This window comes from Beauveria bassiana (assembly GCF_000280675.1).
Source record: "Beauveria bassiana ARSEF 2860 unplaced genomic scaffold BBA_S00020, whole genome shotgun sequence".
In the NCBI taxonomy this organism is placed as follows: Eukaryota; Fungi; Ascomycota; class Sordariomycetes; order Hypocreales; family Cordycipitaceae; genus Beauveria; species Beauveria bassiana.
In genome coordinates this window covers 220,152-235,507 of record NW_007930855.1, presented here as the reverse complement: position 1 = coordinate 235,507, position 15,356 = coordinate 220,152, and the positions used below count along the sequence as shown (strand labels likewise).

General features: G+C 50.9%; 7 protein-coding genes across 7 annotated transcripts; 4 read left to right on the top strand and 3 right to left on the bottom strand.

Moving 5' to 3' along the window:
- Positions 1-625: 625 nt before the first annotated feature.
- Positions 626-1,165, top strand: BBA_06714 (uncharacterized protein; the record flags this gene model as incomplete). The annotated part of the gene is made up of 1 exon (XM_008601811.1): positions 626-1,165. One exon carries the CDS (start codon positions 626-628, stop codon positions 1,163-1,165), a length of 540 nt encoding a protein of 179 aa, XP_008600033.1.
- A 1,032-nt stretch (positions 1,166-2,197) lies between these two features.
- Positions 2,198-3,230, top strand: BBA_06713 (uncharacterized protein; the record flags this gene model as incomplete). Its single annotated transcript, XM_008601810.1, has 2 exons — positions 2,198-2,519; positions 2,629-3,230. The coding sequence occupies 2 exons, from the start codon at positions 2,198-2,200 to the stop codon at positions 3,228-3,230; spliced, it is 924 nt and encodes a 307-aa protein (XP_008600032.1).
- Positions 3,231-3,825: 595 nt separating this feature from the next.
- On the bottom strand, positions 3,826-4,944 carry BBA_06712 (uncharacterized protein; the record flags this gene model as incomplete). Its single annotated transcript, XM_008601809.1, has 2 exons — positions 3,826-4,649; positions 4,737-4,944. 2 exons carry the CDS (start codon positions 4,942-4,944, stop codon positions 3,826-3,828), a joined length of 1,032 nt encoding a protein of 343 aa, XP_008600031.1.
- Positions 4,945-6,022: 1,078 nt separating this feature from the next.
- BBA_06711 (uncharacterized protein) lies at positions 6,023-6,682 on the bottom strand (the record flags this gene model as incomplete). The annotated part of the gene is made up of 1 exon (XM_008601808.1): positions 6,023-6,682. One exon carries the CDS (start codon positions 6,680-6,682, stop codon positions 6,023-6,025), a length of 660 nt encoding a protein of 219 aa, XP_008600030.1.
- Positions 6,683-8,024: 1,342 nt separating this feature from the next.
- BBA_06710 (UV-endonuclease UvdE) lies at positions 8,025-9,736 on the top strand (the record flags this gene model as incomplete). Its single annotated transcript, XM_008601807.1, has 2 exons — positions 8,025-8,393; positions 8,456-9,736. 2 exons carry the CDS (start codon positions 8,025-8,027, stop codon positions 9,734-9,736), a joined length of 1,650 nt encoding a protein of 549 aa, XP_008600029.1.
- A 704-nt stretch (positions 9,737-10,440) lies between these two features.
- On the bottom strand, positions 10,441-12,174 carry BBA_06709 (carboxylesterase-like protein; the record flags this gene model as incomplete). The annotated part of the gene is made up of 1 exon (XM_008601806.1): positions 10,441-12,174. The coding sequence occupies one exon, from the start codon at positions 12,172-12,174 to the stop codon at positions 10,441-10,443; it is 1,734 nt and encodes a 577-aa protein (XP_008600028.1).
- Positions 12,175-13,788: 1,614 nt separating this feature from the next.
- BBA_06708 (uncharacterized protein) lies at positions 13,789-14,310 on the top strand (the record flags this gene model as incomplete). Its single annotated transcript, XM_008601805.1, has 4 exons — positions 13,789-13,854; positions 13,918-14,003; positions 14,063-14,122; positions 14,181-14,310. The coding sequence occupies 4 exons, from the start codon at positions 13,789-13,791 to the stop codon at positions 14,308-14,310; spliced, it is 342 nt and encodes a 113-aa protein (XP_008600027.1).
- Between the last annotated feature and the right edge of the window lie 1,046 nt (positions 14,311-15,356).

The window sequence follows — 15,356 nt, the reverse complement described above, 5'->3', positions numbered from 1 at the left end:
GTTAGCCAGCAGCTTAGCAGACGAGGACCGGCAAATACTTCGGGAAGTGATGGCGACACATATATCCATGAGTATGTATGCATATATGCATACTGCTGCAAGAATCATGTCGTGGACCATAAGTTCTCAGTCGGTATATGCAGTTGCACCAGACACACGAGGCTCGTCACCGACCAGTCCATGACTGCTCAAACGGACATGCGAAGCCTGGTTGAGCCGGACCTGAGCCGGGCTGCTTGGTCTATATCTGTCGTCATATATTTGCGTATATATTTGCGTATATATTTGCGCATATATTTGCGCATGTTTTTCGAGATGCCAGCTTCGAATGTAGCCACTTCTTGGCTACATATGCAGCGTTTGGCCCAGTTGATGTTCCATTTTCTCCGCCAGCCTGCGCTCACCCACAGGCAAACTATTCATCGGTAGATGTACTAGGCGTAGTGGTTCGTAAAAGGATATAAGTTGGCCGGCATTCTCTCTGCTTCCGGGATAATTGTTGCTCCCCAGCGCAGTTGTTGTCAAGGCAAAACAAAGCACTATTCTCCGCGTTTTCCTTTTACATTTTTCAGCCCCCGTCCAAAAGCGTTTGTTACGGCCAAAAAAAAAAGCCCCATTTTTCAAGATGCTCCCCACCTTCTCTTATTTTATTAGCCTAACCCTCAGCCTCGTGGGCGGCACCATCGCCGGGCCGATCCTGGCCCCGCGAACTTGCTACCCCACAGAAACGGCGAGCCAGCTCTGCTACACCGCACCCAACAACGATCCGCAGGGCGTTGACATCAAGGACGTGCAGTTCATCGCGTCCTACCTGCGGGCTTACGGCGCGCAGACACGCGCCGGTAGACTGTTCAGCATGGCCGCCAAGGACACGCCCGACTGCGCCGAGTGGCAGCTGTACGCCCACGGCACCGCTCGCGCCGTGGCCAAGCACATTGACCTGACGGTCGACTCGAGTGTGCTCTTTAGCGACATTGCCACCACGATCGATGGCGGTCCAAATGCCAGTTCTGCCCAGCAGGCCGCCGCCCTGATTGGATGTGCCACCGACGGTGGCTCCAAGGGTGTCGCCGTCAACGCTAGCAACCCGACTTATTCGGGTCCGACCTACCCCAAGGGCTATGTTACCAAGGGTATTTTAGTCAAGATTGTGGCTGCGGGTTAGCGTAGGATTATGCACTATTATTTTACCTCATTAGTAGCTCTCATTAATTGGCCAACTGGAGGCCTGCTTGGCCATAGAGTTTGAACAAATTTTACCGTCGCAATATTTCTTCTTCTTTTTGCCCGTTTTAGCCTTTTCAGTTTCGCGGCGAGACTCCGTTAATTTTGATACTAACTATTTCTTGTAATCGTTGTTTGATACAATGCCGGCGTTTCAAAAACAAAGCGCATTGCTAAACAGACCATCTCTTTACCCCGCACCGTATCATCGTGCTCGTACGGCTATGAGCTTGCAGCAGCATTGAATAGGAGCTCAATAATATATATAACAACATAAACATGTATTGATACGCCACATGCACCCCGCTCTCAATAGTTCCACTTGCGCAATGTCCTGTAGGTGATTCGCGCTATCGAGTTGTCCGTCTGCGCGATGCTCAAGTTGACGATGTGACTAATTAAGCTTACAGAGCTTGATTAGCCTTACTCCAAATCTTTGACTAGACGGAGTGCAAGGTGTAAGTATTCGTGGAACCGGCAATATGCATAACCCCATCACATCGTTTCCGTGGCATCGTTTCCGTCGCAGCCGTCGCATTATAGGAGGGAAGTGCTGTGCTCGCAAGCTTGGCCCCAGATTCGGTCACACACTGCACTCGAAGCACATACGTAGCCAGCACGCGTTATCATAAACAGGCTTTGGAAACTAGTATGTGTAGTTCTGCGCCCCCTCACGATTCTGCATTGCCCAGAAGAGTATGTGGTAAAAGTTCCATCACACCGACTGAGCCAATCCTTGCTTGCATCTACAGCCTTCACTTCCGATGCAAGCGTGGAAAGTCATCCGCGTTCCCCGATGCAAGCAGCCAAATTAAAAGTATGCTAGGTAACCATGAGACCAGCGGTGAATCGGCGCCGCCATTGATAGCACAGCCCGTCTCATTCTGCTTCCCCCTTCTCCTGTCTTATACCATTTCCTAACGCCATCCACCTTCGCAACGCTTGCGCTGCCATTTGCCTGTGGGATCGCAGAATGGCGAAACTCTCTGGCTTTGGACGTCTATTTGCGGCCCTCCTCGCCCTCCAACTCCTGCCATGGATCGTCGCGGTAGATATCAGCGACATCTTCACAGTCCAGCGCGGCAAGGTAGCTGGAAGCTGCGATGGCCAAATGAACTTGCTAAATAATTGGCTTGCAGAAAGCACGCTCAGTGTCGAGCAGGCTTTGGACGCTATTGACCGATATAATTCGAATCTAAATGTCCGGAAGGCGATGAACACCATCTTTCATATCCAGAACCAGGGCAAGATGCCGGCATCCGGAAAAAGACGCGAGGGCTTCAAAACAGTTAAAAGTATGTCGTAATCACAAAGTAACAATGTCTGACCCCTTTTCACTTGAAAGAGAAAACCACACCTCCTGCTCTGCTTGAAATCTTAGTCGTTGAACTGACAGCGAACCAGATGAACTCGAGTGGGTGTACACATTTTTCCAGGGAGGCCCGTACAAAAAGGAACATTTTTGGCTCTTCTGTGACTGCACCTTTCTTGAATCGCACCTGCCATCCCAGCCAGCATATGATTATCTGGGCAACAAGATCCATGATGACGACAATGAAATAGTCACCATAGAAAAAGTAAAGGAATATAAGAAGGCGCTTGCAAGAGAGCCCAACGCCCGGCCATGGTGGTCCGGCGCACATAGCGCCCTCAAGGGGTACTATTTTACAGAAAAGGGCGGCGATTACTGCACCGAGAGCCAGTTGGCCGCCACAGCGCACATCGAGGAGCTCAACCGACCCCTTCCCGCGGGAGAAGCCGAGAAGGTCGAAATCGCGTCCGTCATCCTCTGCCCAGAGTCGTTCAACACCACCCTCAGGCAGGCCAACTATCGAGATGCCAACAATCTCATCACCGACGGCACAAACCTCGCCGATGGTGTTCCGAGAAGCGCTACCTTGCTTCACGAGGCGTTTCACGCGATCCGCGGAGACGATTTATTTTCAGGCAATGATGAATCATGTGAGCAGCCTTTGTTTGGCCTTGGTCCTAACCCCTACTTGTAGTACCTACTAGGTAGCATCCTCGCGAAATAAGTGCTGATCTGGAGGGACTGATAGATGACATTGCCACGTGCGCCAACCTGAAGCAGGAAGATGCACTGAAAAACATCGAGAACTACGTCTTCTTTGTCGCGCAGATGTATCACTTGTTTGGATTACCGGACAAAAACAAAATTTGGTCTATAGGTAGGAACTGGGCCTTTAAGGCCATGGGCCCCAGGAGCAATCTCGTGCTGGGAGCAGTTGCCCCTTGACTTTGACCCCCGTCGAAGCAGAAGTTCAGATTATGGACAAGTGCGCTACTCGCAAGCGGTAAAGCTGGACAATGCAAGCACAGTGAATTGGCACGTTGGGGGATAATAATTGGATGCAGGCATGCTTTCGCAACTCCAAGTTGCCATGGATTACTCTCACACTCGGCTGCTAACAGACGGTACGGATTTTGGAAGACGATCCTCCACAACCACGGGCCACATGTATATCATCACGCGTAGTCAGCACAGTCAGAAAGCTGTACAGTTTAATCAATTCTCTCATTCTGTGACCTGGAAGCATACAATGGTATGCCTCTGAGGACTTCTCACTAAAAGCTCGAGGCTCACCCTCGGCGGCAGACTTGCATGGCTGCACTGTAACTACATTGTGGCTTGGCGTCATTACTGGTCTTCCGTCTCTCTGTTTGAGCTCTAAACTCTTCGAGCCGTCGCCTATCCTCCAATTCTTCCTCCCATTCCGGACCTTCACCCTCTTCCTCAGAAGAGGAGGCCTCGAAGCGTGGCACTTGCCGTATGTCCCAGCGCTCCTGCACCCAGGCTGTGGCGGGAGGCATCACCAGCGCTGCACGTCGTTCCCACGACTCCCGCGCCTGTGGATCTGCTGCTGACGCTTCTTCCTCTTTGTGAGGTTCCGCATAGCCTCTTGACCAGAGAAAAATGTGACAGAGTATAGCTCGGCTCGGGTCATCTTCACCAGGCTGTGACTGTTTTAGCGTTCCGAACTTTTCTTCAACCCAGCTGTCCTCCTCGAGCACCCAGAGCCATATGCAGATGAACCTGTTCGATGCGCCATGCTTTGTCAACCAAGTGTAGCCTTGGGGCCTGAAGGCGGAAAACTTGGCCTCTAATGCACGAGAGATCTCCAGGAACCTGCTGTCGTTGTCATCAATTTTGGCTGGCACCGAAAATGCCGTCAGAGTGACAAGCCCTTCCAGCTCTCTAGTTGGAAGCCGAGTACTATGTTTGTAAACGCGAAACCGAGATTTTCCTGATGATTTTGGGAGGGGAGCAGATTCGTCGTCCAGGTTCAAATGCTCCAGTCGGGAGCTTGATTCTTCCGATGCTGCGGATTCAGGAAGGTTTCGCAGAAACTCGACGCAGGCCGGGGAAGACTCAAAGTTTTTAAAGTCTTGTTGCGTATACCATTCTAGCAACATTCCGGCGATCAGGTCATGTAACGTGGGCATGCAAATGGCGAATCCGTTTCAGATGGATAAAGACGGCGGCAACTCACCGATGATGTAGGCCGCCTGATCGGGCTTGTCCACCATTCTTGCCAATCCCAGCCTTAGACAAGGAAGTCTGGTAAGAGGGCCTGCGTGGATGTCGTCGTGATCCACGGTCCACACCGGCCATTCTTGATCACGCGGTAGGTAAAACCTCGTCCAGGTTATAAGCGGCTTCTCGGGAAGGGGTCGATATTTTCCTCTTGGTCTAACCATGGTGTGGTACAGAGTATCTAGTGAGTGGCGTCGAGAAATATGGTGACGTTTCTTGAGCGGTGATGAAGCTGCCAAACAATGACTGGGCGTGAACCATAGTCATAATGATGGACCAGTATTTATACGTGGTGTCCACGCGGGGTACAGTAAAGTCGCCGGTTGGGTCCTATTTACCCCCCTCGACCGGCGGCTTTTTGTGACCCACTGGGCGTCGTCACAGTTTGCTAATTAATATATAAGTATGTAGGGAAATTCTTTGACGGAAAGAGCAAACTGGTATTCAATTTACAGGGATGAATTTGAATCCATGTAGCTCCAAAGGTTTCAGGTACTTGGTGTTAGCACGCAAGTTAGCCGCGCAGCCGAAGTACTATGGGGCAGGCAAGTAGCAGTGGCTACTTCTGACAAGGCTCGCATAGTGGCGCTCACCCGAATCCTACTGATATTCTGGGGCCACTAGAATATCAGTAGTGGAACTAAAACCGCAGAAAAGATGAATACGCTGCAAGACGTCTGGAGTTGGCCTTTTACCATCCCTCCAGCACACCAGCCCTAAGCATACATTTTACAGTACAAATCGATGGTAGTATTATAGGGCAAAGTAGCACGGTTATAAATTCTTTCTTCCTATATAATCATGCGAGTTTATATCAGTATCAGGACGGCACGGAAGCTGATGAACCAATGAGAGTAAGTCGACCTCTTCAATCGTCGGACGGATCGTCGGGGTTGGGAAGAGTGCGGGGGGACACTGTGGAGAACTGCTGCTAGTTGCCCGGCGCCCGGCAAGCAGCCCTATAGCATTCATTGACCGCTGTAGCCGTCAACGGCATGGCTGGAAAAGCGAAATTTCTGGTACGAATAGAAAAGTCGGCCAATTAAGCCTAACCCGTTAGGTAGCCGGAGGCAAATTTAAGCTGAATAGAGGAAGTGGTGGCATATGGACTGGCTGAGATACATTGCGCAGTATTCTTGCAAGGCAAACGTTCCTCGTGTCAGGAAACATGTTTTTCTCTCGTCCTCCAAGTACACCGATCATATTCCATCCAGATCCTTCAAAAGTGACTGCCCTGACCAATCACTTTCGGTTCTTCGTAACACGTTTCGACACCTTGTTTCGCTTGAGCCCATCTTTCCCTTTCCCCCTGATTCTTCGCCCCCGGCGCCCCCTGAGCCGCTGCAGCAAAGACGCTAGGTGCCCTCCATCCTTCTTCGCCTCTTCGACGTCAATCGTCATGCCGTTGAGTGTGTAGGCCCGAAACGCTTCAAAGTCTTGCCAAATCTTGACCTCCTTCATCGTCCGCCGGGCGTCAATCAAGTCTACAATGTTGACCAGTGTCTTTTTCAGCTCCCGCTGGCATTCTTCCGTGGTGTCGTAGCGCGTCAGGCCGACCTCGCCACATAGGGCTTGGTACCCCTCGAGTATAATAGCCTCTTTGGTCATCTCGTCGGCGGCGGCATCTTCTTCGGGCAGTTCTTCAATTTTTTGCGACGAGGAAAAATAGTGCGTTTTGAGCTCGGCGCGCATAGCAATCGTACGCTCCTTGGTGTATTCCTGGGAGCCCGCGATCCACTCCTGGGATGCTGCCAGGCGCGCGAATTCCTTGTCAAACGGCGCGTCATCGTCGGGTATAAAGTTTTCAAACTTCGTGAAATGCGATTGGGAAGCGGGAGGGGCTTGAGATGATGGCGGTATTTTGATATCTGCCTGGGCAGCCAGTACTTCCACGTCGGCCATTATTGTAAGGGATGCAAGACGCGACTGCTGTTTGCGAGTGCTATGTTCCACTTGCGCCTGCTCTTGAAGTCGACTGCTGTTGCTGCTCAAGTCGCGAACAGCAGTCGCGTCCGTGGTCTGACTTTTGAATCATGACCCCTGTTCAGTCCCATATCCACATCGGATAGGCATCCGGCTTCCGACGTGGCCCCTGACGATCGCGAGCCCCGGGCTCGAAGTTTCAATCGGAAGATCAAGTGAGAAAGGGGAAAGCCGATCCGATCTGGCTTTAATCGTGAGCTGACTCGATTGTTAGGTGATGATTCTACCTTCAAGCCACTGAACGCAACCTACGGGGGAGACTGTGCAGCTGAATGTGCATGGCTAGCCTCGAACAAGTCTGTTCAAAAGCTATCCGCTAAGTTGCGGCAAGATAGAGAGAAAGAAATGCTGGCAGTGGACTAGCAGCCGTCTCAGAGTTGTGCAGATTTGACGCCAAAGGGTGGCAAACGCGTTTAGCCTTAGATTTCTTAGGGAATATCATTTAAACCGACAGCCGGTGGAGGAGCGGAGAACCGAGCACGCAGATTGATCAGTGATAAGCGGGCTCAATTTTGTAGGCTTCCTGGATTATGTGCGCATTGACAAGCTGTGACGAGGGCTAGGCTCACTGCTAAATGTGAAAAATATTCCCATTTCAAGACGCAGTTTTCTACAATGCTTTCTTTGAATTGTTTGTGTATTTTTATCGTTCATTGCCGAGAGTTCTCGTTCCGCGTAGATGATCGTCATCGATCTAGCTGGGTAAAACGGCGTAAAAGGGCTACAAACTGCAAGCTGAAGAGCCGTTTGTGTATGAAAAAAGAAAGCAGTTACAGAAAGAAATAAAAAGAAAAGGAAAATATACTACTCAAATGTGATGAGCGATCCGGACTTCAGATCCTAATATACCTGATCGTAATGGTGTCCGATTGCATCACCAGATTACGGGGCGTGCGATCTGAGCCAGTAGTCAACATCGACAACCATGGCGCGGGATCGCAATGATGATTTCAGGGGATTTCGCCTCTTCCCTACCCTCTTCCGTGTACCTAAGGGTCCGCGCTTATTTAGGTAATCTTACCTAGGCATTCAACGTGCAAATTTTCATCTTTACATCCACAATTAGCGTTTCGCGACACCTACCTACTGTTAAAAAAGTCGTTCTTGTTAGCGTCATCGGTGACATCCGTCTTCACCACCAACGGGAAACTGGCAAATAAATCGCATGCAATCATTTCGTCGCACTCTAGGTCATTATCGCGGGATCCCGAGCATTGGGAAGTCGACAATTTCGCGGCCATTTTATCTGTCATTGTCCATCATGGCACCAAAGCGAAAGACGGCTGTCGTGGAAATGGTCGCCGTTGACGTTGAGGCGGCGACGTTGTCGCGCCGCAAGCTCCCGCGTCGATCTACCCAGCAAGTAAAGGAGGAATCCATCGAGCCTTTACCGGAGATTAAATCAGAAGTCAAGATTGTCGAGAAGCGCACGAGAACACGCACCACATCAAAGCCACAAGCGAAGCCAGAAGCGAGGCCACAAGCAAAGACGCAAACCCCAGACGTCAAAGTAGAGGACGACGAGGCAGAAAACGACGATGAAGCCGTCGCCGTTGAGAGAGGCGCCAGACGCGCTCCGCCCGTCAACAGCGACATTTTGCCACTGCCATGGTCCGGACGGTTAGGCTATGTAAGAATTACCATGTCTCTCCCAACGCGCGTTTAGCACGACACCAGCTGATTGCCAACAAGGCTTGTTTGAATACATATCTCCGAACAGCCAATCCACCAGTCTTTTCATCACGAACATGTCGCATAGCATCGATCCTAGAACATCGGCATCCGCTCCTCGACCCGTCACAGCCAGAGCACCCCACCAAGAACAGGCCCGACAAGTCGAAGCCGGCCGACGTCTCGCGCGGCCTCGCGTTTGTGCAGGATCTGGGACTCGCCAACGCCCGCGACATTGCCAAGATGCTGCGCTGGAACGACAAGTACGGCATCAAGTTTCTGCGCCTGAGCAGCGAAATGTTTCCGTTTGCGAGCCACGCCGAGTACGGGTACAAGCTGGCGCCCTTTGCGGCCGACGCGCTCGCCGAGGCAGGCCGGGTGGCGGCGGAGCTAGGACACCGTCTGACGACGCACCCGGGCCAGTTTACGCAGCTAGGAAGCCCACGGAAAGAAGTCGTCGATGCGTCGTTTCGCGACCTCGAATACCACGACGAGCTGTTGTCTCTGCTCAAGCTGCCACCGCAGCTGGACCGCGACGCGGTCATGATTCTACACATGGGCGGCATCTTTGGCGACAAGCAGGCCACCCTGGACCGCTTCCGCGAAAACTACAAGAAGCTGCCGCGAGGTGTCCAGAACCGTCTGGTGCTTGAAAACGACGACGTGGGGTGGAGCGTGCACGACCTGCTGCCCGTCTGCGAGGAGCTCAACATTCCGCTCGTGCTCGACTACCACCACCACAACATCATTTTTGACGACGCGAGCCTCCGCGAAGGCACGCGCGACATCATCGACCTGTACCCGCGCATCACGGCGACGTGGACGCGAAAGAGCATCAAGCAAAAGATGCACTACAGCGAGCCGACGGCCGCCGCCGTCACGCCGCGCGAGCGCCGCAAGCACTCGGCGCGCGTCAAGGTGCTGCCGCCGTGCGCGCGCGACATGGACCTCATGATTGAGGCCAAGGACAAGGAGCAGGCTGTATTTGAGCTCATGCGCACGTACAAGCTGCCGGGGTGGGACCTGGCGAATGACGTGGTTCCGTATGAGCGCGACGACGACGAGCCGCGGGCTGCGAAAAAGGCGGCGGCGAGAAAGGCAAAGAGGGAGATGAATGGGGATGGCGGAGATGTGGAGGAGGAGGTCGTTGTGAGCGCAGAGGATTTTGGCATGGGAGGGCCTGAGAATCGCGTGTACTGGCCGGAGGGGATGGAGGAGTGGCTGAAGCCGGTGAAGAGGGGCAGCAAGAAAGAGGCAAAGGCGGAGGAGAAGTCGGATGTGGAAGAAGATGAATCTAACTAACTAATGCATTGAGTCTAAATGAGGATGCGTTTTTTTTTCTAAATCGGCGAGGCTAAGAGCGTCACTGAGGTCATAATTAAATCGCCACTTTATTATTAGTTACCAGATGCAATGATGCAAGATGGCAACCAGGAAATGACACCGGTTGATATGGACTCAACAACTTTCTGTTTCTAGTATTCAAGCGCCGCAATATTTTTTGCCAAGATTATTAAAGACGCGTAATCGGTACCTATGCAAGTCGTCCACTTAGAAAGTAACCCCAAATGCAGCCGCCTACGATAGATCGTCGCATTCTTCCCCACCAAATATTTATGCAGGGCTTCGGAAAGCCTTCGGTCGCAGTATGCAAGGGACTTTTGTCTCCGGTTTTCTCTTCCGGCATCCGGGGAGAGCCAGCCGGGTCTGTCGGCGGCTTGGCGCTCGCCTTCACCTTTTGATGATGTTGTTTTTTTTTTGCGAAAGCATTGCGATGCAGTATCCTAATTATCCTCAAAAGTACAAAGATAAATTTATGTTCTTCTTTCCCATTTTTTTTCGGATTCTGCTTCATCATGCCAGCCTATTTGTCTTTTGATACACATCTATCTGCACGTAATGTCCGTAGAAAACTTGCTTGCACGCGGAACGTAACTAAAACTAATCGAATTAGTACAAATCTAACGAGCTGTTTTTTTTTTGTAGCTATCAACCTATTTTCATGCCTAGAAATAAAACGCTTTGGTATTATTCTTCAGATATTCGTAGCTTTTCTCCCTAAAGGTATCGTCTTTCAACATGTTGCCAAACTTTGTGGTCCACAACAGCTGCCTTCCGTCAGGAGTCCACTTTGGCCACTCTAGATAGCCCTTTACGCCTATATTAGGATTCAGGTTGTGGATAAAGTTGAGGTAGTAAGTTCTTGTCGATTTGACGGCAACGGGAACACCGGTGCCGTTGAAAATCATGCCCACATCGGTGCCATGCGGCGTGCCCCAATAGGGCAGAGCTCCATAGGCAACCGAGTTGAGTGAGGACCACAGCGAGACCTCTGGATGCGACGTTGCCATGCCCTGCAGGGTGAGGCGACGAACAAGTGTGAAAACAAAGTCGCCCAAGAGGGCCGCGACGCGCTTGAACCCGTTTCCGTTGCGGTAATGATCCCGGTACCACTCGTTGAGCTGTAGGGTGCGGAACGGACTACCCTCGGCAGGGTCAATGGGATACGTGTCGACAAGGTCAGCCACTTGGGACCTCGTTGCTCTGTCAAAGAATGTGTCGGAGAGGTAGTTGACGAGAGCCTCTGTGTTGTTGAGGTCAATCTGCGCAAAGGAGAAAAAGGTTCCTTCGTCTTCCTGGCTGGTGATGATGGTCGGCACGGCGTAGTAGGTACCCGCCTCAGCAAGGGCGTCTGGGCTCTTTAGCAAAAGCTCGTAGTCGGGCCGGGGGAGGTAGGACAGGGCCAGAGAAGATCTGTCTAGAACGCGGGGGACCGAATTTGCCGCACGGTAAAAGTCCTCATATTCAAGAGAACGAAGGCACTCTAGCTGTGAAACTTTGGACCAAGTACAGTTTGCTGCATCGACAACTTTGTCAAAAATAGCCTGAGCTTTCTGCGAGTCAACATACTCTGTAGGAAGTACGGAGCCCGAGTTTAGAATTGCGCCATGGAAGAGCGGGTGGTCATTATATGCGGCATTACCGTTGTATAATGCCATTTGATCAAACACGGAGATGGAGCCAGCCGACTGGCCCCAGAGGGTGACGTTTCTGGGATTTCCGCCAAAGTAGGCAATGTTGTCAGCCACCCACTCGAGACCCATGCGCTGGTCGCGGAGACCCAGATTTGTACTCTTCTCTTTCAAAATCTCGGATCCTCCTAGGAACCCAAAGCCTCCGAGGCGGTAGTTGACGCCTACAAAGATGAAACCCTGATTCTGCTGCTCGGCAAACGTGATGAACTTTTCGGCATCATTGGCGTTTGTTGCGCCAAACATAAAGGCCCCGCCAAAGATGTAGAAGAGGACTGGCAGGTTTGCGTCGGCCCGGGTACCCTTTGGGCGCTGAACAGTGACAGTGAGGCAGTCTTCCTTGCCCTTGGGCGGCCCGTCTTCGTCCCAGATGGGAGGCGTGATGTTTTTACCAGCAAGTGGTGGGAGAAGCACTGCTCCAGAATTGGGCGGCATCTGCGGGCAGCCAACTGCCTTGCCAGTGGCATTGAACACGCCAAAGTTGCCGGTGAGCCTGACGGGAGGCCTCAGGCGTAATTCTTTCTCCGGAGGCTTTGCGAATGGTATGCCATTGAAGCTTTCAACGCCAGTGACGGCGCCGATGATTGTACCAGACGGTGTCTCCACAGTCACTTCTTCCCCGGCAAGAGGGAGAGCTGAGGAGTTGGCAGCAGCGACTGCAAACGCCGGAAGAAAGAGTATAGCCGAAGCCAAAGAAATCGACTTCATGATTTTTTTTGATGTTGTATCAAGACGATGGCTGTGACAAGCAAGATTGCAGGTCGCGTCGAGGGGTAGATATAGAACCTCTCAGATAACAACATCAAACTCTGGCATCACATTCAGCTCTGGTATCACATTCAGCTCTGGTATCACACTCAGCTCATCCCGATTAATACACAACATGATTTGTACTGTAGACGGCTTTTGCTGGTCACATATTTGGATCCATGCGACATCTTGGCCGTGAAGCTGGAGGCCGCTGTAGCCTGTAGGCTCACGTTTAGAGACTTTTACTTGGTATGGAGAGACAAACCCCACAACTTTTTTATTCTGAATTCGGAGCTGAACGGCGCACAACGTATTGAATCAAGACAGTCTTCTTTATACCCTGCTACTTGTGTCTGACTTGCTACGACAGCTCTGCCCGTCGGAGTATATTGTTGCTGGGACCTCTGGTCAGCCGGACATGGCAAGACAAGACATTGCACTCAAAGTCGACACCATACTGGTAACTAGTTAGCTAGCTTCAGCTTTGATTGGCTTCCGTTTATGTAACCGCATCAAGCATACAGCCGCACAGCCTGTTACTTCAAGATCAGCCTCACGGTCAGTAATAACTCAATTGCATACATAATTAGTCATCGGCAAGCATAACAAGTCAATTTGCCAGAGCGACAAGGTTTAGGCAACAATTTCCCTCGCACATGCGGAATGGCGCAGGATCTACATGTGGACCGCCGTTGTGTCGTCTACCGGCCGAGACAGGCGTCCGCGGTGGCGAGCTGAATGGCGTTTCGCCTCATATAACCTCGACCCTTTTCTATCAGTATGCCAATAGGTAGCGAATGATGAAGTACACTTTTGAAAAGATCTACGGTGCTTCGCCTGGTAGTAGACCAGGGCAAAGCGTCGACTGTTTCAAAGCACCGCTTTCTCAACGCTTTGCCCCTCCCCTTCCACGGGCCCATTCAGAGCGCCTGTATCCGTATATCTCAATGGAACGTTGCCATTCTGTTGGGATAGAAATGTCTCGTTACGTTTCTGCGGCATCCACATCTTCAAGCAGCACAAAGTGGCCGCAGCAGGACAAGGAGAGCTGACATGGTGCCTCGGCAGTCTCCATGCACCATGCATGCATGTTTGTCTTGACACTTCAGGAAAAGGATTTAAGAAGCGGCAACCAATTCCGAAGACCTGGTGACTGTATACATGGTCGTACAGCTTGCTGTCAAAGCTTTTTGGATGTAGCTATCAGTAAGAGACATGAGCGGGGTTCGCGGCTCGGACCATCCGTCACAACCATACTGAGTCAACTTGTAGTCGGTGAATATGATGAAGAACATGTCTTGAAGTGCGCATATCGCGTTATCACATCTCAGCTAATATGTCTTGGAGGCGCGCGGAGAGATTTCCCGCATAAGTCGTCACCAACTTACACACCGACACTTGATGAGGGCTAGAGTAGGACTGTGCAGCTTCCACAGACCAACTATAAATGTAGATTCTGCTCTTTGGCAATTCCTGAATAACACCTTCATCATCAAGTTTCCAAAAACATTCCAACTTGGACATTACCAATCATCAACCAATATGCACTTCGTCAACGTTCTCACCGCCGCAATGGCGACAGTCGCTTCTGCTACAGACGCCGCCCAAGAGACTACTGCTGATACCCAAAACATCGGGGTAAGTTCACTTGTGTCCTTTAAACTTTGTAGCCTTGACTGACGTTTTTTTGCGCTATTCTAGGTTACACTTTACCAGCATGTCAACTACCGAGGACTCTCATACGTAGTACCTTCCGTCGGCAGATGCTGGGCACTTCCAGCGCCCCTGTAAGTTGAATACGTTCACTCTTTTTCAGCCAGTTCATGATACTAACTGAGAGTCAAAGTCGCGGAGAAGTGTCTTCGATAAGATTCCAGACCAATGACGTGAGCTGTTCCATCTACAAGTAAGTAAAAGCCCGTGTACCGGTATCTACGTGCATCACAGCTGACTTGATGTGACAGGTCCCCCTTCTGCTTCCCCCCCGCGCTTTACGCTGGACTCCGCCAGTCTGTTCCCGACCTGCATGATCTTGACCTGGGTGATGAGGTTCAAGGTGTATTGTGTGCCGCGATCAATAGCAACGACGAATGATTGAGCCTTCGCTGAGGAAGGCATGCCTTGTATGGGTTTTTTTCTAGAACACTTAGGTTTTCCTATACAGTAATGCAAATGCAGAGGCGTGCTATAATATCCTCTCGGCTATATAGGTGTGGGCACCGCGCCCTGTCAAGAGTTGCATGTGGACGTGGCAGGAAGGCCGTCGTGAGTAATCTATAAAGGGCAAATAGCAATTGTAAATTCTTCTGCATTGTTTCCAACGTTTCTTCCTTGCATGTGAAACCGTGCACCTCAGTGATGCTGTTGATGGGTAACACGGACGTAAGCCGTCCGGCTCTACTCTCAACAGCACCCTTGGCCTACCCTACGACCTTGTTCAGTGTTTTTAGAGTAGACTTTAGCCACGGATATATTAATTTTGAATTTGAGTGAGCTTTCAGTCAAAGCTTTGGTCACTATGAACATCACATTGACCGACGAGTAGGAGAATCTGGTAAGCGATGTCAGTGAATACAATCATCAGGTCTGACTCGCAAGACTTTTCTTCTTCCGCTATCGTTACATTTACCGCGCGACATAGATCATGCAAAAGGACACAAGCAGTACAACCACATATATATATATATAAAAAGCTATGACAGGGCGTCGGCTCAAACTCCGTGGAGAACAGCTGCTTCCTCGAAAGGTTTTTCAAGGATGGCCACCGAGAGTCCTACCCGGGTGGGTTGCAGGCGCGCCAGTTTGACAACGACAGGATACCCCAGCGCATTGATGGACGAATTTATGTAACATGAAGCCAGAGATCTAAGCGTAAAACTTTTCTACTGAATGGAAAGCCCATCAAATGCGTCTTTGAAAGTTTTGTTCTTGGATTTGGTGACGCCGACGACCTGTGGCCAGTTGGCGGGCCGCGAGCGGGAGGAGCCACTGGTGCGTCGGTCAAATCGGAGAGCTTCGCAAGATCATGGTGTCAAATGCATGATCGTATTCCACTAGTTGATATCAAATCGGTATTTTCTGGTCTGTATAGAGATGTGCGGTCTTGATTCTTTTCTTTTCTTCTTTTTTTTTCTTTTCTT